This window comes from Lissotriton helveticus, chromosome 1_1, assembly GCF_964261635.1.
Source record: "Lissotriton helveticus chromosome 1_1, aLisHel1.1, whole genome shotgun sequence".
Classification (NCBI taxonomy): domain Eukaryota; kingdom Metazoa; phylum Chordata; class Amphibia; order Caudata; family Salamandridae; genus Lissotriton; species Lissotriton helveticus.
The window spans coordinates 845,797,615-845,825,230 of record NC_136057.1 but is presented as its reverse complement, the minus strand read 5'-3'; the positions used below and the strand labels follow the sequence as shown (position 1 = coordinate 845,825,230).

Genomic DNA, 27,616 nt, shown 5'->3' with positions numbered 1-27,616 from the left:
ACAACCGAAAACTGATGGGCGCTGAAGCTTGAGCCAATGCTTCTCAATGACGTCTGTGGGACCTCTTATTGGACTCTGTGAAAATGATATACTTGGATGAGCTCTGGAAGCCTGCATACTGCTTTATCAGATTACGCACACCGCGACTGTAGGATGATCTGCATGAAACCATGTTTTGAAGGGGGGCTCCAGAGTGCCTGGCTTCAAGACGGCCGCACTGTAGTGTAGTTAATATCTGTGGCAGTAGTACACTGTGTCCCATGGGCACAACGGGTGTTTGAGTGCCCCCGGGGCACTTTGGTATTACAGATAGGGCTGCAGAAGCTTGTGCTGCCCCTTTTGTAATGTAAGGAACAACAGTGGTACTAGACAACTCCTATTTTAAACATGTTACTCTCTATCAATTAATTCATATGCAAACATTTGAGAAAGGCACACATGAAGAAGAAAAAGGCTATAGGCCACTTCAACTTAACTGATTGATATCCAGGTCCAACGACATTTACTGGGTCACCCCATTGACTATAATGGCCCCATTTGTAATATCTTCTGTCATACTGATAGCGCTGGCGCACATGAAGTGCCAGTGCTATCTTCAGAGGAAGTTTCCTCATTTTCATGGGGGCGTGCCCCATGCAAATTAGGAAATCCCTTTGCCTCTGCGCCCGTGTCATATTACCGACGCGGACAAAGAAGCTCTCAGGAGGCACACTGACAGTGCGCCACCTGAGAGCAGCCCTCTGGAGGGGGGATAAGGAGGTCCCATGGACCCCCCCAGACATGCCCTTGCAAGCGGTGACATACCCTTGCAGGCGGGTGCAGTCACTTACTGCACCCCCCTGCTAGGGGATCTCGAATACCCCTTCAAAGGGCACGCGGGTTGCTACCTGCGCAGTGAAGACACCGGCTTCAAAGCAGCCACTTGTTTTTTTAATATGAATGCACTGCCCTGAGGACAGTGCATTCATCATAATACAGCGTATATTCCTTCATTGCGCAGAGCACACTTTTGTAAAGGTGCGCCAAGCGCAATGAAGGAAAACGCACCACATGTATAAATTGGCCCCAGATAGTGTCTAGGTGACATCCCTCATAAATTGATGCATCACAGATCCCCCAGGTCACTGCACACTTCACAGCACCAAATGTGCCCCCCCACTCCCTCACCCCCCCCAGCAGTAAGTTCTGGTTCAGACAAAAATGACAAATTTCAACATGGCTGAAAGGTGCTGATTTCTCAGCCACAAGCTGTTGGATATTCCACCCAGGGCATCCCCTGTGCATTTATCAATGGCCGGGTTGCGGCCAGAGATTGTGGAGGGTCCCAGCGCTCGGACTTTATCAGAGCGCCTTCATCGGAGCAGACTTGGGAAGGATGCAGCTGGACTGGTCTTAGACCCCATAGAGCCAGTATGAGGCTGCACGGAGCATTCTGCATGGGGGTTTGCTTGAGCCTTATGGGGCCAGGGACTGGACCGGAGGTGGGTTCCCACCTGAATTCCCATCTGGGTTATTTGGGGACCGATACATGCAGATGATACCCCCCTCTACTCAGGCATACATGACTATGCCCCAAAGTCTGTGGATACTGCTGGGCCTTTGCTAGTGCAGTGACGGAGGGGCACCAACCAGCACTAGGGCCAGACTAAGTGTACAGCACAGGCCACGGGAGCAACGGCCGTTGAGACCATCCCCCCTCATTGCCTGCAGGGCCTGCAAGGGGGTCCCGATTTTAAGATCTAGCAAGACCAACCCAATGGATGCCTGCCTCAGCAGATCTGTGACCCGTGCAATGGCCTGACCTATAGATGCTAATGGGTTCCAGTGGTGAGAAAATAGATTGTGTCACACCCTCTAGATTTGAGAAGCAGTTACCTGGGGCTATATTATGGATCCCCCTTTTGTACCGCTTTTGGCCGCCATAAGTGTGGCAGGGTATGCTCAGACGTGAGTCCCTTGCTCAGTTTGCCACTGGATTCAAGCAAGCCGGGCTGAAGACGGCTGTAATGCCAGAAACCGGTCCTCGGAAGCTTGTTTCCGGTCCAGGGAAGGCATGGCTTGGCAGTTCGGGCTGGACTGTTCCCATGAGGCACAGGGTCAGACTGATTTGCATATAGCCATGTCTGAACTGGGGTGGCAGAGTGGGCTAAAGAACGGTGATGGATTAAACCCAGATCTTTTGACTGGGTGTGAGTGTTTGATTGGTTCAGATGCTCCGTCCATCACCACCCCCTTTTGTACCGCTTTTGGCCACCATAAATGTGGCAGGGTATGCTCAGACGTGAGTCCCTTGCTCAGTTTGACACTGGATTCAAGCAAGCCGGGCTGAAGACGGCTGTAATGCCAGAAACCGGTCCTCGGAAGCTTGTTTCTGGTCCAGGGAAGGCATGGCTTGGCAGTTCGGGCTGGACTGTTCCCATGAGGCACAGGGTCAGACTGATTTGCATATAGCCATGTCTGAACTGGGGTGGCAGAGTGGGCTAAAGAACGGTGATGGATTAAACCCAGATCTTTTGGCTGTGTGTGCGTGTTTGATTGATTCAGATGCTCCGTCCATCACCACCCCCTTTTGCACCGATATTATGGATGCAGCACATTTTCCTGGATTGCGGTGGGCACACCTTTCAGAAGATGCGCCCAGCGCAATCCAGGAAACTGCACCACATTATGGTGAATGTGCTGCCCCGGGGCAGCCGCATACTCGCGCTGGCCTGGGGGCAGCGCATTCAGGTGAAAAACAGAGTGGCTGCTTTAAAGCCACTACATGTTTTCACAATGCAGGCGGCAAACCGCCTGCACTTTCAAAGGGGATTAGAGACCCCCTTGCTGACTGGTACAGCCAGTGACTGCCTGCCAGGGGAAGTCTGGGGGGTCCATGAGACCCCTTTTCTCCCTTCAGAGAGCTGCAATCGGGGGGGGCGCACGACAGTGCACCATATTTTAGGTGGTGCACTGTTTGTACGCCTCCTGAGAGCTTCTTTGCCTCTGCGCCCGCTTCTGTAATACGGCCCGGGTGCAGATGAAAAGGGATTCCCTCATTTGCATGGGGCACGCCCACATGCAAATGAGGGCATGCCCTCTGAAGATAGTGCTGGCACTTTATGTGCGCCAGTGCTATCAGTATTACAGAAGGAGCTGCACAAGCATCTGTGGCTCCTTCTGTAATACCAAAGTGCCCTGGGTGCAAGCAAAGTAGGCGCAAATGCCCTTTGCGCCCCTGGGGCACCTTGTGTAATATGGCTCAAGGTGCATACTTTGACCATTTCTGAACTACTGGGCCTTTCCCCCTTGGCCGATTGAGGGGCGCCTGGGCATTCCGTGCCTGGTGGATGAATATAAGCACTGGTGCTGCTGCAGAGGCCTCACTCACCTTCATTAGACTTGACTACAATCGGAAAGTCAGAAGCCCGTCAAGCTAAACTACACTTCGAGAGTAAGAGGGCGAGCAGGTTGCAGTCCATGACAAAGTAGAACTTGAATGCACACGCTGATGCTGCATATACAGAAAAGCCTCACCTCCCTAGACGCCCAGATAGACACCCTGACTAGTAGGGTGGAAAAGCTAACAAATGCTCTTGATACACTTTTCTTGTTTATCACAACAGCAGAGGGGCGCATCTCCTAACTAGACGACAATACATCTGGCAATAATGAAAAACTTCTGGATATGCGGAAGATACTCAATGTTATGAAAGCCAAATATGAATGTTTTGGGGCCAGTTTGCGTCGCAACAATTTACGCATAGCAATCCATCCTGAGTTGACGGACACTGGAAACATGGCTGACAATGTGGAAGCTTTCCTAAAAAACCTCCTGGTCATTGACAATATTTCCCCACTATTTGCTGTAGAGCCAGCCACTGCTCCTTGGGTCCCAGGCCCCCACCAGTGCTGTGTCTGTGCCTGATCATAGCTAGACTCTGTATCTATAGAGACAGAGATATGGCCCAATGGCTTAGTCCGGTCATGATTATACCAACCACACCGTTTGGATAAGTGGCCCACCTTAGCAACACCCTACCCGACTGCTGACATGGAACTTAAGGAGTCTAAATAACCTCACCAAGATCAGACAATCTCTGGTATACCTCGACCGTCTTAAAATAGATATCGCTCTCCTACAAGAGACTCACATTGTAATGCATTCAAAACCCAACTTGCTGACCAGGTGGAGCAGCCATTACTCCTTTTCCAACTAGGCACCATAAGCCAGTGGAACACCCTCCTTCTGCACTACTTTCATACTAACGAAGACTCGATGCAGTCATCTGGGATAGTGAGGGAGGCTTTCAAGGCAAATCTGAGGGGCGTCTGCATAGCAAAACAGGATGGGATCTGTAATGCAGTACGGGGAACCTTGGATAAGCTTGAGATCTTAAAGACCTAGAGGGGGCATAGTCTTCAATTATTGAACTGGGAATTTTTCCGGATTGTGTTAATTGGAAACAGGCATAAACAGATGTTTTGATTCTTGGTCCTTTTATACTATGCTGTCTAGAAACAGGGTTATTTCTAAGAGCCAGCACCTTTTATTGACAGTAGTAGGAATGGCCTTTCCTTACTTACGTGCTCTTTCCTGGTCGATATTAGAATTGTTAGCCCTGCCTTATTTTTAAATGTACCCAACTGTAGGACCGAAACTTTTTAAATTGGCTGACTCTTAGGCTTTTTAAATGTTGAGTTTGACTTCATTGTGGAACTATTTAACAACAAGGGGTGGTGATGGACAGAGTTTCTGAATTAAGCAGAATACTCTCACCCATTCAAGAGATCAGGGCTAGATCCAACACCGCCAAGCCAATTCTTACACTGGGAAGGAAACAAGCTTCCGGGGACCGGTTTCTGGCATTTCAGCCATCGTCGGCCCGGCTTGCTTGAATCCTGATGGTGCAATGAGCAAGGGACTCACATCTGAGTATACCCTTCCACACTTAGGGTGGACAAAATATTTAACAACAAGGGGTGGTGATGGACAGAGTTTCTGAATTAAGCAGAATACTCTCACCCAGTCAAGAGATCAGGGATAGATCCAACACCGTTTTTTAGCTCACTGCACCATCCCAGTTCAGAACCTGGTTATACGCAAATTAGTTTGGACTGGGTAAGAGTGGTCTGCTTAATTCAGACACTCGGTTCATCACCACCCCCTTTTCTGAATCGTTTTTGGCCACTATAGGTGTGGCAGGGTATACTCAGACATGAGTCCCTTGCTCACTGCTCCATCAGGATTCAAGCAAGCCGGGCCGACGACGGCTGTAATGCCAGAAACCGGTCCCCGGAAGCTTGTCTCCTTTCTGGTGAAGAATTGGCTTGGTAGTTTGGTCTGCCCTGTTCCCATGATGCACTGGGCCAGGGACAGACTAATTTGCATATAGCCAGGTTCTGAGCTGGGATGGGGTAGTGAGCTAAATAACGGTGATGGATCAAGCCCTGATCTTTGGACTGGGTAAGAGTGGTCTGCTTAATTCAGACACTCTGTTCATCACCACCCCCTTTTCTGAATCGTTTTTGGCCACTATAGGTGTGGCAGGGTATACTCAGACATGAGTCCCTTGCTCACTGCTCCATCAGGATTCAAGCAAGCCGGGCCGACGACGGCTGTAATGCCAGAAACCGGTCCCCGGAAGCTTGTCTCCTTTCTGGTGAAGAATTGGCTTGGTAGTTTGGTCTGCCCTGTTCCCATGATGCACTGGGCCAGGGACAGACTAATTTGCATATAGCCAGGTTCTGAGCTGGGATGGGGTAGTGAGCTAAATAACGGTGATGGATCAAGCCCTGATCTTTGGACTGGGTAAGAGTGGTCTGCTTAATTCAGACACTCTGTTCATCACCACCCCCTTTTCTGAATCCTTCATTGTGGAACTGTCATATTAAAAGTTTTTTCAATGTTTTCAGTTGTGGACACAGTTGTATGTTTGTACATGATGATGTTCCTTTTCAAAAGAGTGCATGATTTGGCACAGACAGAAAACAATTCCAATTTTGATTGGAATGGCTGACGGGTTCAACTAGTTGAACCGCTTCTAGCTCCCTGTTCCTTAGTTGCATAGCTGTAGTATCATGTTGCCGGAGTATTCGGTTGGCACACTGTTAACCATGTGCCTTTATTTTTCACGCTACAGCCATTCGTGCTCTCGCTTAATGCTTATGACCTTTTATGTAGGATTCTGAAAAGAAAGTAAAGCGCTATAAAGCTGTCAACTTTGGCTGCATCAGAGCACTTTTCTTTTTCTTGACTTTATGCCTTGTTGCACAGCAACTTGCATGGCTGCACAACATGCCTAAAAAACATTTGACGAAGCCATAAAATCTCTCATAGAGTGCTTGTTTAGTAGTAAAATATAGCAAAAATTGGTATTTAATGGGTTTCCTAGACCTTTAGGCCCCTGTGGCACTGCACCTGCACAACCATTGGAATCATGACCCTAGTGCCAGCAGGGACAAGTGAGGAACTTGTTTATACCCATTAATATGCGTGTTCCAAAAAAAAGGCACAGTTGCAGGTTAAATATATAATCACTGTCTAACTACATATAAATACAAAGACTTTCATTAAAAAGGATTTGTGATTATAATTACATGTTATAAATTTAAATAATCCAGTTAGATAGCATCATAGACTGCAATAAAAAAAACAAGCACTGGTAAATGCACTAGGTTTTGCCTATGTGGTTGATAATAGGCAGTTTTTTGTTGTAAGTTGTAGCTTGCTGAGTAGTTGTGCAATATAAGTTACAGAAAGTCTGTTAAAGTCTTATGACTTGTTTATGGACAAAAAGGCAATATATTGTGCTGTTACTAGTGGTATGTTGCGGGTAAGTGATAGCAATAGTTGGAAAAATGAAAGATAATAGAATGAACTGATTTAATAGCAATATTATGTGTTTAGTGTAGTTCTGAGAACTTTTGTACCCGGTACCACTGCACCCGCTACATCATTGAAATCATAGCCCTATTGCCTGCAAGGTAACTGCACTTGTAACTGCCTGTCTAGTAGTAACATGTTGCAATATTTGATGTTTAGAGGGGTTCCTAGAGCTTTGGGCCCCAGTGCCACTGCACCTTCTGCACCATTGAAATCATGACCCAAGTGCCTGCTAGGTACCTGCATGTGTGACTGCTTATTTAGTACTTAAATATAGCAATATTTAGTGTTTAAAGGAGTTCTGACAACTTTTGGCCGCAGTGCCATTGCACCTGCAGCACCATTGAAATCATGGCCCTAGTGTCTGCTAGATAACTGCACTTGTGATTGCCTGTTCAGTAGTAACATTTAGCAATATTAGGTGTTTAGTGGAGTGCCTGGGGTTTTTGGTCCCGGTGCCACTGCACCTGCTGCACTTTTGAAATCATGACCCTAGTGCTGGCTAGATAACTGCATTGATTACTAGTAAAATAAAGCAATATTTGGCATTTAGTGGAGTTATGACAATTGTTGGCCCGGGTGCCACTGCACCTGCTGCACCATTTAAATCAAGCCCCTTTCAACTGCAAGGTAACTTCAATTTTGACTGTCTGTTTAGTAGTAAAATATACCAATATTAGGTGTTTAAAGGAATACGGACAACTTTTTGGCCCACTGCACCTGCTGCACCATTCAAATAATGAGCCTAGTGCCTGAAAGATACCTGCACTTGGGACTGCCTGTTTAGTTTTCAAATACAACAATATTTAGTGTTTAGTGGGGTGCCTGGAGCTTTCTGGTCCCGGTGCCACTGCACCTGTTGCACCATTCAAATAATGACCCTGTTGCCTGCAAGATAACTGCACTTGTGAGTGCTGGTTTAGTAGTCAAATATAGCAATATTGGTGTTTAGTGTAGTTATGACAACGTTTGGTCCCTGTGCCACTGTGACATGAAAACTTTGCTACTCAACTTGGGTCTAAAAGAAGCGTGGGCAAACAGATCTTCTCCCCCAAAGGCAACCCTCAAGAAACTTTACTGGAATTGGATTGCGCTACAACGGAATACTAATGTTCCCTTGGGCAGACTCACTGAAGATTTTTTGAAGTTTAAGGACCTACCAATACGGGAACTATACTTAGATGTTATTGAAAAACCTTTTGACAGGGCCCTCTACTTTAAATTCAGAGCAGGAACTCTCCCCTCTATGCTTTTTCATCACGGTGGAAACTGCCTGCACAAACTACAGAGTTCTGCCCAGTATGCTTAGACAGACCAGCGACAGTGGCGCATTTCATGTTTGAATGTGGAGAGTATACCTTACCCAGGAAGATATGGCTCAAACACTTATGCCGCCAGCTGGGCACTAGGCGTTATGCGGAGGCAATACGCATACTAATTTCTGATAGTCGCACTACTTATGCTTGCGCTCTCGCTAAATTTTTATCATGGGCTTGGTCCATTAGATCTAAAAGGCTTAAATCAATTGTTTAATTCTTTCTTAAATAACCTATGAAATGATCTTTTTTAAAAATATTGAAATCTTTTTTAAAACTGTTTGCACATAAATTCCTTGTACTTTGTTTACTTTGTCTTTTTAAATGTTCCTATGAATTTTATGTGAAGCTTTTATGATAATTTTTATCGAAATAAAGCCTTTTTGACTTGACTTGACCCTGTGCCACTGCACCTGCTGTACTATTGAAATCATGACCCTATTGTCTGCAAGGTACCTGCAATTGTGACTGCCTGTTTAGTAGTCAAATATAGCAATATTATTTGTTTAGAGAAGTTCTGACACCTTTTGTGCCAGGTGCTACTGCAAGGTAACTGAACTTGTGGCTGCCTGTTTAGAAGCAAAATATAGCATAGATCTTCTATATTAACTTTATTTTTAACATGCAATGTTTATTACAACCATTACAATTTTGATTATAATTAACAAATAGTTTAGTTTGAAAAAATCCATCTGATGATGCCTACAAACTGCAAAGAAAAGTACTGAGGCATGAATACGAAATGCCACAAATATTCTAAGGATAAAGCATCTGCTTTACACAACTAAGTAATAAAAAGCAAGCATTTCAACATACTGTTAGAAGCTGTCTGCCTTTTCGCGAGAAGAGATCTTATCTTTACAGTGAAGGGGGCTTAAACAGTGTGAACAACTTTAGAGAAGTATCGTAAATGTGTACAGCCAGGGGAAGTTAACAAAAAAAGTTCCACTCAAAAGCGAATTAACACAGTAATGTGGTCATTGGAATTTATAAGACATATTAAATACAAGAGATTTGGCAGGTGAAACCTAATATTATAAAGGAATAACAAAGCAAAAAGAAGTTACAAAGGTGAAAACTATTAGTTTTGCCAATGCTTGTGTGTTTCTTTGCGGTGTGGATGCTCCTAGTGACGTCTCTGTAAACAGCCATGTCACATTTGCTATTTTCTAAGGGAGCCTGTTTAGTCCACCCACCCCCTCCCTCATCGCTGCTTGTCTCCTCCGTTTTTGGCTGCTTTTTCCGTCTGCTCCCCTCTGAGTCCCGCTTTAGCTTCCCAGCCCCTCGCTACAACTGGTTCCAATGGAGAGCTACACACACACACAAAACCACCAATCATCACACAACATTACAATGATTTCACAATAATAATCGCAGCAATATACGCAAACCCAAAACTACTTTACAGCTTTGTATTTTATAAAAGGAAACATTAGTGCACAGTTTTGCGGCAACCCCACGTGTTCCTAAAGTGAACGTTCAGGAGCAAGGGAAGCAGTTATGCAAGCAGTCTACTTCATCTTGTTCGCACTGTGTCGCATTATTCAAGTTCGTTGATGGGTTGCACAGGGACAATGCTGCAAGAGGTGATTGATTTACAGATATTGATTCACACTTTTACATCAAACGACATCAGCAGTACTCCACAAACCAGCTACAACTTCTATCATATGTCGTGATGCCTCTGCCATTACAATATACAGAGCTCCGCTGCCGGTCAATTAGGTGTATATATAAATACCTTAAATATGCAACTTCTGTGCTGAATGGAGGCTAAAATAAGATCCCCTCTCCTACTGAAAGAACCAAGTCTCTGTGTGCTGTGCTAAAATGGCTTAGCAAAACCATGTACTATAGCTCGCTGAACACATGCCAAGGGGAGCTTATGTAATCTGCAGTAATGGTTTCCAATGCCACTGAGGTAGTACAGGGCATGAATGCTTCAGCTTGCAAAATCAACAAAAAACATTTGCAGACAAAACTTCCAACATACATCACTTAATCATCAAAACATCAAAAACTATTTTAATAACACATACAATCTACACTTACTATCCACACAAATACCGAACAATAGAGAATACAAAAATAGAACCTCTCACAAAGGCGAGACCTATTGTTTTTTTCCAGTGCTTGTGTGTTTTTGGGAAGCCAACGGTTTTCAAGCAATATAGTTCATTGCATTATTAACTACTTCCTTTTGGAGTAGTGTTAGTTGCAAAAACGTTAGTGTTTCAGCACTCGTTGTTTGAAAAGTTAGCTGTACTTATATGTTGTGTACCATTTTCCATTTTTTAAATGTACATTTTTGTGCTCGATATTATTTTATTCTACATTTTCACTGAGCCTTAAGTGCGCAATTCTCTTAATCGCCTGAACCAATTGGTCTTTCAGGAAGTAATTGAAGGCCTCCAATTTTATTCAGATTTTTCAGAAATGCATTCATCACATCTCACTATCCCTGCTTTTGCTGATGGCTGGCAAAAATGTTTCATTAAACATTTTAATGGGTAGAGAGATTTCGAAACAGGACTTATGAGCAGTATGTATTCGCGTTTGTATATTAATATGAGAATGTTGTAAAAACATTTCACAAATAACGTCTTTAGAGAAAAAAAAATAAGGCCTTTATGTTTGTATTAAAATCAGCGTAGCTTTTTATTGTGTCCAAATCGGATAAGGTCAAAGGAGTATGCTGCATTCTAAAAAGAAAATCCAACGCCTATAGAAACAAAGAAGAAATTCACTCAAACACCTCAAAAAAGTCATTTGGGGAAATGTTTTAAAGTTCTGTATGGAATACAGTTCTCTCTGGGCTGCACTTTGCATCCAAAAAAAGTAACTCCGCGCTTTTGGGAAAAAAAAGTGTCGGGAACAGTTTAGGCATTCACAAAATTCTGTCCGTCATCCCAACCAAATTACCGACACCTTGCCGAACAGTTAGCCCAGCTTATAAATGTTTACATAGACCGAATATATTAGGCCTTGTTTTATTTATGTGCGCTTTTATGGAAAACTTTAAATGCGGATGGAAATCTTATGGAAAAAGAAGCGCCAGTTTTGTGGCACATTGTGGCGTTTTGAAAGATGTAAATAGACGGCGCAGTAACTTGTGAAAGGGCCTGCAGTCTTTGGAGTTAAAGGATGGGCGAACCATTGACTGCAGTGGTTTAAAACCTGCAGGTATCAGGAGAGTCAGAAGAGATCTGGGTATATAGCTAGCGTGAGAAAAAGACGCCCGGTAGTGCTTAATATTTCCATTAACAAACTGCTGGCATACAGAGATGTGTTAAGGCCTGGGCAAAGTGGGCTCTGGCCCAAAGCCCCAGCTTTTCAGGGGGAGGGGGCAGATAGACCCAGCTCTGTTCTGCAGAGAGTCATGCCCTGATGACCTTGAATAATTCTTGCACAGATGGTTTTAAATACCATATTTCTTGAATGCACTTTGAATGTGGGTGATGTGTGAGAATCTATTTAAAGTCATTTTGCAGAAAAATGTGTTTAGGTTTCATGCTACATCCAGTTTTTTTTTTTTAGATCAAAACCGGACCTTCACATACATAGGAGTGGTGTCACAGAGATTATTTGCAGTAATATTAGTGAGCTGCTGCTGTGTTACAATATTGAAAACACACTTAACTATCTGTGAATATTAGATGTAAACACAGTAAGAATGTTTACATGTGTGCATCTGCACTGTGAGTTACATGGCCAAAGAGGGCATGAAAGAGCTGAAACTTGGTCATAAATTCAAAGGTGTTCTGAACAGCCCCCCCCCCCCCAAATAAGTGTGTCCCAGGACCCTCAAAATCCTTAAGGTGTCCCTGCTGGCATATGCTCCTACAACGGTTGTGGGGCTGCTGAAACAACCTGACAGAGCTCCCCACAGCTGACTCAGTGGCAGAGGAAGGTTTTGGTGCCAGAGGGGCAGTAAAGTTTCCTCTGTGGGCACCAGCCAAGAGAGAGACAGACAGACACACCCCTACCCCACCCCCCCCCCCAAATAAAATATGCAGCACATTTCCTGGAAGTATTATTTAGATTCGTGATATCAGCAAATTATATGGAAAATCCCTCCTTAAATATAATAAATCTATTATTGTATGGAAAACGTGTCACAGAGTCACATAAATCCACTAGCCTCATCACTGATATTGTCTTATCAAAAATTGTATTCATGAAAGGTAAACAAACCTCAACAGTCTACTATCAATACGTGCCCATTGCGAACTGCACTTTGAAGACAGTCTTATATCAGAAGAAATGCCACTACTATTAAATACTGTGACAGAGAGAATTGCCACTACTGTTTCTGTGCCACAGCAGCCCATGCACATATTTCTAAAGTGCAACCAGCAACAGAGCCCTGCACAGAGGACCAGTCTCAGGGGGGTGCATGGGGGGCAGAGAACAAAGGGTGGAGGTAGAACGAGAGGAAGAGGTGAGAATCAGTCTTTCTGAGGTAGCTTTCCTAGAAGCGATACTTTTTCGGTTTCTTCTTGAATTTTAGTAGGGTTTCTGCTTTTCTGATATCAGAAAGGATGTTTTTGCAGGTCCGCGTGGCATACACTGAAAAGGCTTATTTTCGTGTTTTCTCTTTCCTGCTGTGTTTATGCTCTAATCTGAGTATGTCAGAGCTTCTCGTTTGGTGTGACCTCCAAGTATTGTTAGTTTGTTTGCGAAGGCAAACAGATGTCCTAGTGTGGAAGGCCTTGAAGATGATCTGGGCATTTTGGGGGTGCAAGTGTAGATCATTTAATGCGAGGGTGACATGGTTCTGTCAGTGGCATAATGACTTGAGGGGCCCCCCTTCAAGGTACATGCAGGAGCCCCCCTCCGGTCTCAATCAGGAGCTCTCCGGTCAGGGTACTGTGTTGAGGGGGCTCCTGGAGCTTTGTGGCCCCGCACCATGGAGGCGGCGGGGGTCTATGTTACGCCACTGGGTTAGATTTATTCCGTCCTTTGATAAGCCACACTGCTGCATGAAGGATGATTTTTCAGGGGAGCAATGGTGGTCTCTGTAACACCATTTAGTAGGATGTAGCCTCCGTCTAGGTGGGAGCAGGACCGTACTGGCTACCAAGCGTTTTGGAATGCTGCTGAGCTGGGGGTTGATTTCGTTGATGGGGACCTGCGTGTGCTGAACGAAATTCGTTTTGCTTTGGAGAGAGAGTTTAAACCAGGCTGTTTTGGTCTTCCTTGAAATGTGTTGTTTCAGTGAGAGGTTTGAGTTGAGGGTAAATGCAAGGGATTGGGTGTGTTCTGTCACTCATTCTAGGAAGCCCACAAGGTTTAACTCAGTTGCTTTTACGCTTTTGCAACTGACTACAGGTGCTTCCTCAGTCTAGAGAAACCAAAGTAAAAAAAACAGACTATTTTTTGCATTTGACCCTGTTGGCAAACATGTCTCATACTGCTTAGGGATGTTGTGAATTTGGGGCATTTTTAGCAGAAGCTATTAAACATATGTAAAGGTTGTGGAGTTCCACTTAGGTTGGACTTTTGTGTGAAAATCAGTTCTTTCACAAGCGTTTTTGTACATTAGTGTAATTTGTGTTGAGTGGCACATATAGAACAAGCATTTGCAATGCTAATAGGTTTCGCATATGCGAGAACTATTGGATTTGACACTTATTTTTATTTTTAGAAATGTTGCACAGCAACGCGGGGGAGCAAACAGGAGCTGACAGCAGGAGGAGAGCGGGGTGGGCTAGACCCTACAGTGCCATGCAAAAAGTAAAAAAATAAAATTACTTGGAGCAGCGCGCGGCCAGTGGAAGCACACTAGCTGCAAACAGGAAGCTGTGATAGGTCCATGCTCCATGGCAGAAACAGACACCCAAGGATGAAAGCAGGAGTTGAGCAGCTGGGAGAAAGCAGGAGGCGTAACCAATAAAACGAAAGGTAACAAGAGTGACGTGGAAGTCAATCAATGGTAAGTAGTGGGCGGGCTCTTAGGCCATTTTCGAGCTTTTTTAAAATTAACAATAGATTTTCTGACAGCACATGCACGCTGTTCACAGGTGAAACCTAAAAACTACACTCAGTGTGCACTTGTGTCCAAAATGTCAGTAAGTAACAGGTGTAACAGTTTTAGATTACTTGTGAGAAAAAGCTAAGCCAAGTATGTGCTAAAATATAAAATGCTCACGAGTTACCTGCACCAGCTAAAGCTCATGTTGGATAACTACACAGGTGCTAAGAAAACAGAAACAGCGACTAGCACATAATTGGGGAAACTATGTGCTTGTGATCAAAAGCTTTGCACATCCTTAAATCCACCTCAGTTCTGCAGAGGCATTCCCCCATGTTGCACATAGAAGCCTCCACCTATGATCCGGGAGCCCGCAGGTGCCGAGCCAACAAAGGGTTAAATAGGCAGACGCAGCACGCTTTACTGACGTAAACAGATGATGAAAGGCCGAGAGGAACACATCAGTTCTGGCGGGAGCTTGTCACCATGCGTAATTGGTGCAGGATGGCGTCATCAGGGCATGGAGCGCGTGCCAGTGGGGGCCGCGCGGGCACTGGTGGTGTCTGTGGTAATGCCGCCGGCGCAGGGAGCTTTGAGGAGGATTAGGGCCCAGCTGCTCAGATACAGAAAGAGGAAATGTGTCGCGTGCCAGCCTTTGAAGGGTGCTCATGTGTCGCTGTGCTAACCCTTTCTCTATTTTTACCAGATTAACCCTCCCCTGGGGAATGGGAATGCTCTCGGCTGGGGATGTCTGGAGCCCTTTGGGGGTGTCCCAGTGTGTGAGAAGGGGCAGCTCTATGCGCATAAGATCATGATACTGGTTCGATGTTGTACACAGCTTGCAGCCTTGCACTGCTGCGAATAGAAGGGGCCGTTATTTAAGTAAATGACTTCGCCATCATCAGAAGGATGAGGTACTTTACTTGGAGGTTACACAGGGTTCTCTGCAACAGGTGCATTAATCCACTACTCTCTGCTGCTGGGGTGTGAACCAAGGGCCTGGAGGTTACTAGCAGATTGGCGCAGCAGGTGCTTAGACCTAATGAGCTACGGCGATTCATTGATATCTGCTATGGGCTCTACAGGACGGCGCCATTCCGTGGCGGGCACTGCTGCCATGAGACGTCACAGGCTGCCTCTCACAGCTTAAATGTAAAATTAAAACATCACAAAAAAGAGAATACAAAGTTTTAGCTGTATGGCTTTGACATTCGATATAGTTTTATATCACCGGGCCCACGAGGTACTAACCAAAATAAACAACAATCACAACCTCCAGCAGAAGGCAGAACACCGCACATACTCCCACCATAGGCTCTAAGCACTACATACTTGGACACCTCAAATCCCACAACAGATGTCATTCTTCACAGTGTACCCATCTACAACACATAACACACACGAGAACAACTCCTACCTAATACCCCAACGTTAGTGTGTTGACCCTAACAAGACCCCATAATCAGCGACCTCACTCCAAGCTGGCCCAATCACAAATTCATGTTTAAAACTAATGTTCCCAGATGAGAGGCACCCAAACTGGTAAGGACTTCTGGTTCCATACATCAAACACCATCAACCTCTACAGCATGTGCCCAAACACACAGAAGCGGCACTTCACCCAACCCCACGCTTCTGACAATCCAACTCAAACAGTCAGAAAGCAGAGTAGGGTATGTGACTGAATCCTGCGACGGTGCCCTTACTCTGCCACCACCACGAGGACATACCAATAGCAGAAAACGTGCTATTCTAACATTTACAAGTGATAAGTATCTATCAACCACACACGGTCACAAGCTGACCACAGTGGCCTCCACCTGCGAGTGCTGCAGATGGACTGGCACCGGGGCCCAGGGGGCTGTGAGGCTCATTGCACCCCAAATAAAGCTGTTTTTTTACTACCAAAACAGTGGATGTGGACGCATTTCTCTCGGTTGAATTAGGACCCATGACATCTTCGCTACGCCACTGCTTGCGAACATCACAGTGAAACTCCTGAGTTCCTGCGCTGTGGGGTGAGAGTCGAGGGGAGTGACAACTTAGGGCCACACTTATGAAGCTATTTTGCATACGCAAACAGGCTGCAAATGCAAAAAAAGCTTTTCCAATGTACCAATCTCTATTTTGCAACCGAATTACAAAATGGGATTGCGAGCTGGTATTAAAAAGGAGCGTGTTTAAGGCATCCCTTCCTAATACAGTGTTGCATCGGTATGTATGAATGTTTTGCGACCAAAGACTGGTTGCAAAACATTTGCAGTTTAGCATCATATTAAATCTGATGGTAACCCATTCACAAATAGGAAGGGAAAACGTTTTTTAAGAGCAGGCAGTGGTGAAGTACATAAATAGTATCTCTCAAAGAGACTGAAGTGACCTTATTAAAGAAGTCACACGCTCTGGACTACAAGGCAGAGGACGTTGTACTACGAATTATCAAGGCAAGGATGATCATAAAACTCTAATATGATGGACAGAGCTTCAAGGGATGAAATATTAAAAAGGTAACTGCTTATAGAGGAAGTGTTTTGCCTTGAATATATGTAAATATCTTCAAGGTATATATGTGTGGAGTTAGGAATAGAATTCGAGTGAGAAATAATAACTAGGCAATTTCAATCAGTCCAGTACACATATATGCATAAGTCAGGGAAAAGTAAACAACGAGAATTATGTAAAACATATAGTGATTTTTAATTGTATTAAAAAGACATAAGATTAAAAACAGTGTTAATAACACAATAAAAAATTAATTTCATAATAATTCAATCAAATACATAAAAAGAAAACACAGATTAATAATAGTGGCAATTTTATATTCTTTATCAATTGTATCGACGCGCGTTTCGGCGTAATCAAAACGCCTTCTAAAGGAGTAGCCACTGATTAACCTAAAAACAGTAATAAAAAGACATTCAATATTGTCACTAACCTATATCTGTACATACACTGTATCCTAATATTTTATCAAAAATAGATGTCCTTAAGCACAGCATTAGATACATTTGCCTTTGATTTATGACATTAAACAATAAGGCACACATATATAATTTGAGTTACTACAATTCCCTAGAGGACAATATAATTTCAATGATTAGCAACACAGTACTTCCTTACATCTGGAAGGAAACAACATCTCTGTGCTCATATCGTAACAGAGAACATGAGTGGACTTGATTACAGAAAAATAAGGAAAGAAAGGAACATAAGAAGGGTACCTTGAACATGATTATATCACAAGAGTACCACAGGACTTACTTCATATACTGTGGTAGTAGATACCCAATATAAACGAACCGACGAAGCTTAGGACAGATTCCTAAAGTTCCTCAATGAAAATCTGTAATAGAGGTTTTGATATCACAAAACACAAGGATTATATTTTACCTAGAACGTTACGGTAAATGCTAATATAATAGTCAGTGTAATGGTCAATGTGAACTTACATAAAAGTGTATCGGAAGGGATATTTTCCTTATATCTTGTCAACGTGAGTCAATGATTAAAAAGGAATTGCGATAATTTCCTTATTAAAAAACTGTAAAAAGATAAACAGTTTAATTTAATCAGATATGTGTCCTATGGATATAGTACAATTTAAGGATATTATACGAGGAGACTACCTGTATGCGAGTGTCCAAAAAGGAGACCATATGAGAAAACCTGAAACTTCCAGGTGGTCGCCGTATGAGCCAAGACCATGTTTCTGAATAAGATTGACAAAAAAGGAAAGGAAGAGGGAAGGGAAGGGAAACAAATGTAACTACTCTGTTGCAGTGTGCAGTCATTACTAGGCTAGGGATAAAAAAAGAAACTAGGCAAAAGTTACCTGAATGTTAAACGAAGATCAGATTGTGACAGACGATATTCTGTTCTATTTGTTTTTTGAAATTTAAAACAGAAAAAAGCAACCTTTCTAAAAATAATAAAAAAAATATATCAAATAAGGAGAAGAAAATAATATATGTCAAAACTAACTAGCGGTAAACTTTCCATACTATAGTGAACATTACCTGCTTAACTTTCCCTAGCAAGCGCGATGCGGGGCAGAAGATGTCCACCGGCGTCTGACGTTGTTTGGGAGGGGTAACGCGAGACCGGTAATATCCGGGTTTTAAATACTATTGAACCTGGTCACGTGCAGAGTTATAGAGGGTACTAACTAATGATGTCAGTAACGTGCTTGCGTAGTCATGTATTCGCGTGGAGATAACATAAAAAAGAGACTACGATAAAAGAAATCATAGTTTCAACCAAAAATTTATTGTTTTGTCTAGCGTATCCGCGTTTGAAAAACATATTATGAAAGGGGGCTAGATCGAATAAACAAATATACATTTTGATCTTCTTACTTATTATCACTTATGGATAGAATATATGTTAATGCGGTCTAGATGTCCAGATATTGATTTGGAGTTAGGAATAGAACATCTATACGTACTTACCTTTCGATGTTTTGTTTTTTGATATTTGGTGCTATTGGGTTTTCTTCTTTGGTTTTTCGGGGTCACACCCTGAGATTTTGTTTGAACTCCCTCCCCTTTTTATTATTGTTCATCTCGTAAAATATTAAAAGTCACCTCTCTACCCCAGAATGTGAATCACCAACGAAGTCCAATGTCGCAAGTTTGCAGTTATGTAAATAGGGCTTGGCGGTCACAAAAAGTTTTTAAAAAAGCAAATTTTACAAATGCATTCTATGTTGGAATGACAGTCTTCACTACCAAATGACTAATGCAACACCTCGATGAATATCAATAATATAGGTATTGAATTTCGGCCACAAAGAGCCTCAATTGATTTGTGTACCATGCAAACTCACTAAATACTGTCTGAATTCGTTTTTGAAAAACTCATGAGGACTGAACAGCCTATCCAGGCTGCCTAGACTCTGGCAGATTCATTTATCTAAAGTGCTCATTACTCGGATTGTCTCTTGAGACAGGGGAGTGTTTTCAACTTGGTAATAACAACGCATTTACGGAAACTGCCTTTTAAATACAAAAGTACTTTACAAATTGTTTTATAACGTGTTCTCATTTGAAGCATAAATCAAAACACTGACTTTGGGCATATTTCCTAACATTTGATACGCGGTGTAGAATAATGTCTCTCTTTGAGTTAACCTCTAGGTACAGCAAGAGTTTAACAAGACTGCTGACCTAACACCCAGAGGAAACAGTTTCACCTCTAGGTACAGCTGGAGTTTAACAGGTCTGCTGACCTAACACTCAGAGGAAACTGTCAAACTTATAGGTAGAGCTACAGTTTACCAAGTCTGCTGACCTAACACCCAGAGGAAAGAGTTGTTGCCGCTAGGTAGAGCTAGAGTTTAACAAGACTGCTGACCTAACACCCAGAGGAAACAGTTTCACCGCTAGGTACAGCTAGAGTTTAACAAGTCTGCTGACCTAACACCCAGAGAAAACAGTTTCACCGCTAGGTACAGCTAGAGTTTAACAAGACTGCTGACCTAACACCCAGAGGAAACATTTTCACTGCTAGGTACAGCTAGAGTTTAACAAGTCTGCTGACCGAACACCCAGAGGAAACAGTTTCACATCTAGGTACAGCTAGAGTTTAACATGGCTGCTGCCCTAACACCCAGAGGAAACAGTTTCACCTCTAGGTACAGCTAGAGTTTAACAAGACTGATGACCCAACACCCAGAGAAAACAGTTTCCCCCCTTGATACAGCTAAAGTTTAACAAGTCTGCTGACCTAACACCCAGAGGAAACAGTTTCACCTCTAGGTACAGCTAGAGTTTAACAAGACTGATGACCCAACACCCAGAGAAAACAGTTTCCCCCCTTGATACAGCTAGAGTTTAACAAGTCTGCTGACCTAACACCCACAGAAAACAGTTTCACAGCTAGGTACAGCTAGAGTTTAACAAGTCTGCTGCCCTAACACCCAGAGGAAACAGTTTCACCTCTAGGTACAGCTAGAGTTTAACAAGACTGATGACCCAACACCCAGAGAAAACAGTTTCCCCCCTTGATACAGCTAGAGTTTAACAAGTCTGCTGACCTAACACCCACAGAAAACAGTTTCACAGCTAGCTACAGCTAGAGTTTAACAAGTCTGCTGACCTAACACCCACAGAAAACAGTTTCACCACTAGGTACAGCAAAAGTTTAACAAGATTGCTGGCCCACAGGAAACAGTTTCACCAAAATGGACAGCTAGAGTTTAACAAGATTGCCGACCTAACACCCAGAGGAAACAGTTAAACCCCTAGGTACAGCTAGAGTTTAACAAGACTGCTGACAACAAGGAAACAGTTTCACCAAAATGGAAAGCTAGAGTTTATAACAAGACTACTGACCTAACACCAAGAGAAAACAGTTTCAAAAATAGGTACAGCTTAAGTTTAACAAGACTGTCGAGCTAACACCCAGAGGAATTAGTTTCACCACTGGGACGAGCTAAAGTTTAACAACACTTGAGTTAGCACCCAGAGGAAACAGTTTCACCACCAGGTACAGCTAGAGTTTAACAAGACTGCTGACCTAACACCCAGAGAAAACAGTTTCACCGCTAGGTACAGCTAGAGTTTATCAAAACTGCTGATATAACACCAAGAGGAAACAGTTTCACCGCTAGATACAGCTAGAGTTTAACAAGTCTGCTGACCTAACACCCAGAGGAAAGAGTTTCACTGCTAGGTACAGCTAGAGTTTAACAAGTCTGCTGACCTAACACCCATAAGAAACAGTTTCACCGCTAGATACAGCTAGAGTTTAACAAGACTGCTGGCCCAACACCCCAAGGAGATAGTTTCACCACTAGATACAGCTAGAATTTAACAAGTCTGCTGACCTAACACCTAGAGGAAAGAGTTTCACTGCTAGGTACAGCTAGAGTTTAACAAGTCTGCTGACCTAACACCCACAGAAAACAGTTTCACTGCTAGATTTAACATGACTGTTGATCTAACAACCAGAGGAAACAGTTTCACCACTAGGTACAGCTAGAGTTCAACAAAACTGCAGACTTAACACCCACAGAAAACAGTTTCACCACTAAGTACAGCTAGAGTTTATCAAAACTGCTGATCTAACACCAAGAGGAAACAGTTTCACCGCTAGATACAGCTAGAGTTTAACAAGACTGCTGGCCCAACACCCCGAGGAGATAGTTTCACCACTAGGTACAGCTGGAGTTTAACAAGTCTGCTGACCTAACACCCAGAGGAAAGAGTTTCACTGCTAGGTACAGCTAGAGTTTAACAAGTCTGCTGACCTAGCACCCATAAAAAACAGTTTCACTGCTAGTTTCAGCCAGTATTTAACATGACTGTTGATCTAACAACCAGATGAAAAAGTTTCACAACTAGGTACAGCTAGAGTTGAACAAAACTGCAGACTTAACACCCACAGAAAACAGTTTCACCACTAAGTACAGCTAGAGTTTATCAAAACTGCTGATCTAACACCAAGAGGAAACAGTTTCACCATCGGCCTGATGCATTTGAGTTTTGAATAGCAAAGAGCATACGACTGAGATCAGAGGATGTGATGTTTAAACATAAAAAGGGGAATCACAGCATATAAATCAAACACTTTATTTCAACAAATCCCATGGCAACATGAAAAACACGGGAAACGGACAAAGGACACGGATGCAAATGTTTTTTTTTTAAAGATTCTGGTTCAGTGCTGTGATCAAAGAAGGGGCTCGCAAGCAATGATGGAGCAAAGAAGAGAGCGTAAAAAATGGAAAGGAAGAGAGAGAGTCGCAAGAACCGTGAAAACAGAGAAGAAAGACGCCTTTATCTATTCAGAGGGTAGACAAGAGAGTACCTGGGTCATGAATAGACAAACAGAGAAGAAAACAAGCAACCATGAGACAGAGACGCCAGTGATATTCGCCCTAATGCGAGCTAGGAAAAGCCCCTATACACTGGTTTGGCAGTAAACAAACACTACTACTTTAGAGTACAGTAGGCTCCTCACACTGCTGGGCTATTGATAACTGCACCCCTGAGAGAGGTGAGTCCACACGTAATTAACAGAGAGGACAGTACGTTATAATGACGTATCAATGAATATGTAAGTAGGACAAGTAAGTTGATTGTTATTACGAAATCTAAGAGTAATGGGAAAAACTACTTTCATGAGTACCCAAATACAATGTAAACAATACGAAAAATTGAAAACTTGTTGTTTTCAAAATGTGAAGCACGTGCCCTGCCCTTTTTATGACCTGGTCTGACAGTAATGGGTGATTTCCAGTATTTTCTAGGTCCCTTTTAAAATGGCCCCTCCTTCCCTTCCCCCAAAATAACGAAAATAAGGCCAAATTCCAATGGAAAACATCAAACCCGTAAACAAGTTTACACACTAGTGGTGCAAATAAGTGTAATTTGAAGCACAGATTTTTCTCATTTGAATGGGCAGTTGGCATGTGTACAAAGATGGCGAATAAAGGGTTGATGTCTACGCGGACATAGACACTTGTGGAGAAGGAAGCAGCTAAAGGGAAGCTGCAGGTGTGTGGTGCAGTCCTTCTTGAACAATACCAAGTATATTAAAAAAGTGGATTTCCTCCTTAATTAAGGCAGAAGGAAGAGCCTTGGATAATGAGGGGACAAAAAACAAGTGCCTGGTTATTAGGAGATAGAATGTAAATCCCACCAGTAACGGGGAGATAGAGCAGACACCCCAAATAATTAGGAGACACAGGCAGTGCCATCCAATGAAAAAGAGAACAGAACCTCCCAAAGTAACACAGCAACAGCACGTGCATCTCCCAGTGGTGAGGGAGAAGAGACTCTAAATAATCTGGAGGCCCAGACTACGGACCCCTGGTGAGGATGAGAAAAAGGACAGAGCCCATAAACAATGAGATGGCAGCACAGAGCCCCCTCGCAACTGATAAAGATGTACCACACCTTCCAAGCCCCGAGAGGACAGAGAAAGATGCTTTACAAATATGGAGACAGCCTGCGTGACCCGGAATTAAAACTCCCACCCACTTCTGAGAATAAAGAGGCAGGGACCGAGGCTTCTGAGAGCAAAAAGAAAACTGAGAAACCCAGGAATCCACACTGCACACATAACTCCCCACGCAAAGAAAACGCAAGCAGGATCCCACAAGAGTAGGAACTAGAGTGGTTTAAAAACAAAGGCACGGGAATAAACCCCATCCCCTAAAAATGAACAGCAGAGAGCGTGTCACTGCGAGCTGCCCGAGAAGACGAAAGACATTTAGACTTGATCTTCTCATAAAGCAAAAGGATAGGTAAGCGGGGTATCAGAAAATATAGGAAATAATCAGCATTGGGAAAACAGAGCGCGGCATCCTTGGAGTGGGGGTGACAATCATGGAAATACATATCTGCATGGTAGGGACAGAGATCAGTGTTACAGGAATGCAGCCAGGCTTTGTGGGGGCAGAGATTATGAAAGCACAGATTAACCTTTATGGCCTAGAGATGGTCTTCATAGCAGCGGTGCTCTGTGCTGGGGAAACCGGGATTTAGTCGGTCTTGTGAGACTACAGATGGGTCTTATTGGAGCAGATCTCGCATGATGGCAGCAGGTACCAGCTACAGCATTATTAGGGATAGGCATGGTGGGTCCTCATCTTTTGGAGACCTGCGGGTCCTGTGGCCTTGCTTACTGATTTCTACAAACCTGGACAACACATATTCTTGAATGATACCCAACTTCATCCCAGACTGGAGAAGAGGTATCTAGGGAACTTTAACAAGCAACAAAGTTCTCCATAGACGCAGCACTAGACACTGCTACAATGAAGAAGATTAGAAAAGCTGCTTGTGACCCAGGGGTCCCAACTTCACTCGTACGTGCCTTGTCCGGTTCGTTGGGTTTTCCCTCAGTCAGGCGCTCTACCTGATGTGGCGGTAGTGCGTGCGTCACCTGCGCACCTACAATGGTTTTTGGCTCTGCCACTGATGTGTTATATCTGAATTACTGAGCCAGCACATACACCGGACTCTGTCAAATGTCACTTGCCGTGTTACAAGGATCCTAGGAGTATGCAACCTAGCTCAAGCGTGGCCTTAAACTCGGGCAGCCTATTATGCCACCTGGAGGCCCTGGCCCTGGCCACTGATCAAAGTACGATCACAGCTCAAGACACTTTAGTGGTCCATCAAGAGCTGCATAGAAACACTCCAGAGCACCAGCCAATGACTTTGTGCCTACAAGATGACTGACGCCAACTTAAACTCGCCATCAGTTTGCAGTGGAGAGGGGAGCTGAGGTGAGACTGACAGGGATAGTCAGGTCAGAAAGTGACGGAAGATGGGCAGGTAGGAGAGGAAGTGTAAAGACACACCTCTTCCTCGTAGGACTGCACCTGATGGCATCAGTGCGCTTTAGAATGGCATACAGGGCGCGTGTGTTCTGAGTGTGCAACAGTCTTCTGATGCTGAAGCTGAACACGGCCGGAGGGAGGTAGGAACTGGTAGGGGGAGGTTGGCAATGTAAATGGGATTAGCCCTATGGAGTGAGAGAACAAGGGGATGGGAAAGGGTCAATGTAGTCTTAGCTTGCTGCCAGCCTTCACCCACTGGCTTTTTCCACCACCCGCAAGAGCAGGAAACCTTCCACCTGGACAGACGTCCAAGAGCAGATCCTGTGCCCACACAGCTGGCACCACTGTGGGATCCCAGCACCAGGGCCAAACCTTCATGTATGCCAAACCAACAAGATGCCCAATGAATGGGCATGAAAACCCACAGCATGATGCAAGGGTCAACATTCAGCAGCACCGACCTGCGCGGATAGATTCCGACTCTAGGCCTGCTGCTTCCTTGCTCACCCCACACTGGCACAGCATTGAAAGATCCCCGCAGGGTGGGGTTTGGCATACGGCACCTTGCAAGAATTGAAAGTAAAGGATACAACACATGAGAACCGTTGCAGGGGTTGTGGCACTAAGAGATCACAGCTCAGAGAATGGAGGGGTCAGTGCCCCTGGCGCCAGAGCTCACGGACCCCCAGTCCCAGTAGTCCAAGGCCTAGCAGCCTCTCTGGGGCCTGTCGGTATTTCGGGTCCCAGGAGCTCGGCAGCACCTTTAGTTATCAGACAGAAGTAAGCAAAGCCCCTGCCTCCATCTCTGGGGCTCTGGACACCCCCGGGCACAGCACCCCTGAACCCAGCGCCCCTCCAGGGCCGGCCACCTTGGAGGTCCCTGGGCAGGTGTCAACGCCCTTCTACTCTTTCCAGCGCCCCAGCCCTGCTACCCCTGTCCACCAGCAGACGCGGACTGCCAGGCCATTCAGGCACAGCAGTGGCTTGTTCCCACCACCCCCTACTCCCGGCCTGCAGTGCCGCTGCGCCCAGGGTCTCCCCAGGCACTGGTGCCAGCGTGCCCCAGGTGCCCCCCTACTCCAGACCCTGGCAGCCTTTCGGGAGTGCTGCCCGAGCCCTGGGGTCCGGCGGCCTCCCTCGTGCCCGCAGACCCCAGTGCCAACCAGGTGCACCGCGCGCACTGCTGCCCCTCCTTAGTCCCCCAATGCCCAGGTCCAAGGGTGCCACTTGCCCCGCTCACCCCTGACCCGGAAACCGTCGCCCCCAACCGCCCCTGCCGACCCCCAGTCTTACCTGGGTGCAACATACTTTGGAAGTAGAAGATGACGAGGACGAAGGAGCCCAGGCAGGTGGCCAGCACCATCCGGCACACCCGGTTCATGCGCATGACCTCCAGCAGGGCTTGCTTCATGGCTGGCTCCGGCGGGGGCCCCCGGGGGAGGGAGCTCCAGCCTGGGAGGGCTGCGGGCGCGGATCCGGGCTCCGTGTCCGCGATGGGGGGCTCCAGAGGATGGGCGCCCGCGGGTGGGGGCCCGAGGATAGAGGCTCCGAGGGCCGGAGATGTAATCCGAAGGGGGAGGTCCGGGGAGTTCCGTGCCCGCGGGCGGGATGGGATGGAAGGGATGCAGGTGAGGGGGTTACGGTTCAGGGTTCATTGGTTCCAGGTCCGGGGACTGTGGGCTCAGGGGCGGGCCCGGGTGCAGATGCTGTCAGTGTGAGCCGGGGGCGGTCCGGGTGGTAACGTTCAGGCGTTGAGAGTCAGGTCTGCGGAGTGGAAGGTCCGGGCGGAGGGTCCCGGGAGCTCCTGCCTCGGGATGTAGGAGATAAAATATCTGAGCTCCAGGAAACAGGGTGCAGGCAATGGAGGCGCAGCACAGCGGCGGCAGCATGGAGGGTCCCGGGACGTGGTGCCAGGTGGTGTGGGGGGTTAAGGGATGGAGGGACCACCGAGGGAACGCGTCCACCAGCAGGGCGCCCCTCCCTGATCCCGCTGCACGGAGCTGCGGGGCCGTGGGGATGCTCCGGTCCTGGCAGCAGCCGGGGATGCTTCTCCCACGGATGCTGCAGCCGGGGATGCTCCGGTCCTAGGGATGCTCCGGTCCTGGCAGCAGCCGGGGATGCTGCTCCCGGTGATGTCTCTCTCTGCTGCAGCCGGGGATGTTTCTCCCGGGGATGCTGCTCCCGGGGATGCTCCTCTCTGCTGCAGCCCGGGATGCTTCTCCCGGGGAGGCTGCTCCGGGGATGCTCGGGTCTCCAGCGGCAGGGAGGGAGCTGCCCAATCTCCTACTCCGGATGGAGCTTGTACCGGGAGCAGGGTGGAGAGTCCGGAGGCTGGTGCAGGCTTTGCTGGGCTGCCCGGCGGTGAGACCCCGAGCCTTCGCCCGCCGCTGCAGGTGATTACGGGTGCTTGCGGTCCCCCTGGTCCTGCGGGCGGAGCTGCGGTGTCCCCTCTGGTGGACTGAGCTGGCGCCGCGGCTCCTGCTGCCCCCGTCCTTGGAGGTGGCTGTTAGGCTACGAGCAGGGATGCAGAACCTTGTTGTCGGCAGAAGAGCTGCAGATGGGTGTCCAGCCGCTGTGCCCCGCCGCCCCGGCCGGCCCGTGTGATGCGTCCCCGGCCGGTGCCCCTCCAGTGATGCTCTGAGCTCACCTCACTCCCACAGCCCGGGAGCCACCACTGCGAGCCGCCAGGCGGGGGCGGACGAAGACTGAAGCTCCTCTCTCAAGCTCCCCCTCCCACAGCGGCATATGGAGGCGCCCGGCTCCCCCACCCCCCGAGTGACAGCCCCGCACGGCTGAGCGGGGGAGTCCCAACACCTGAAGACAGATGGAGGGTTATAGAGGCGCGTCGGGGAAATTATTCATCATCGCTCATCTTTGTTCTGATTTTCATTCGTAATATACATAACGCATTTGCATAGCGCGCGTGCCACGCTGAACAGGCTTCAAAGCGCTAAATCACAGTTGGCACCCTCTAGGCACAGGAGTAAAACCGATTAAATAAAACATTTGCTTATCTTCATCATGTGATTTCATATTGTGTTAAAATTTTGCGCTAGGCTATGTTGCAATGTTTTTTTAATGTTATGTTACCGTTCAATTGATGTTATTTTATGTTACGTTACGCTTTATGCCACTCTGTGATGTAGGCGGTGTGGTGCAATGTTATGTCA

The 27,616-nt window shown here is 45.9% G+C and overlaps 1 protein-coding gene across 2 annotated transcripts in view; it reads right to left on the bottom strand.

Annotated features, from left to right (window-relative positions):
• Nucleotides 1-27,035, bottom strand: part of CHST11 (carbohydrate sulfotransferase 11) — a 593,353-nt gene extending 566,318 nt beyond the window's left edge. Inside the window, exon 1 of one of the 2 annotated variants that reach the window (XM_078655806.1) lies at nt 25,740-27,035. In XM_078655806.1, the coding sequence (XP_078511932.1) occupies nt 25,740-25,857 (118 nt within the window). In that variant the 5' untranslated portion in view covers nt 25,858-27,035. The remainder of the gene's footprint in view (nt 1-25,739) is intronic. The other variant, XM_078655816.1, reaches the window with a different exon arrangement.
• Between the last annotated feature and the right edge of the window lie 581 nt (nt 27,036-27,616).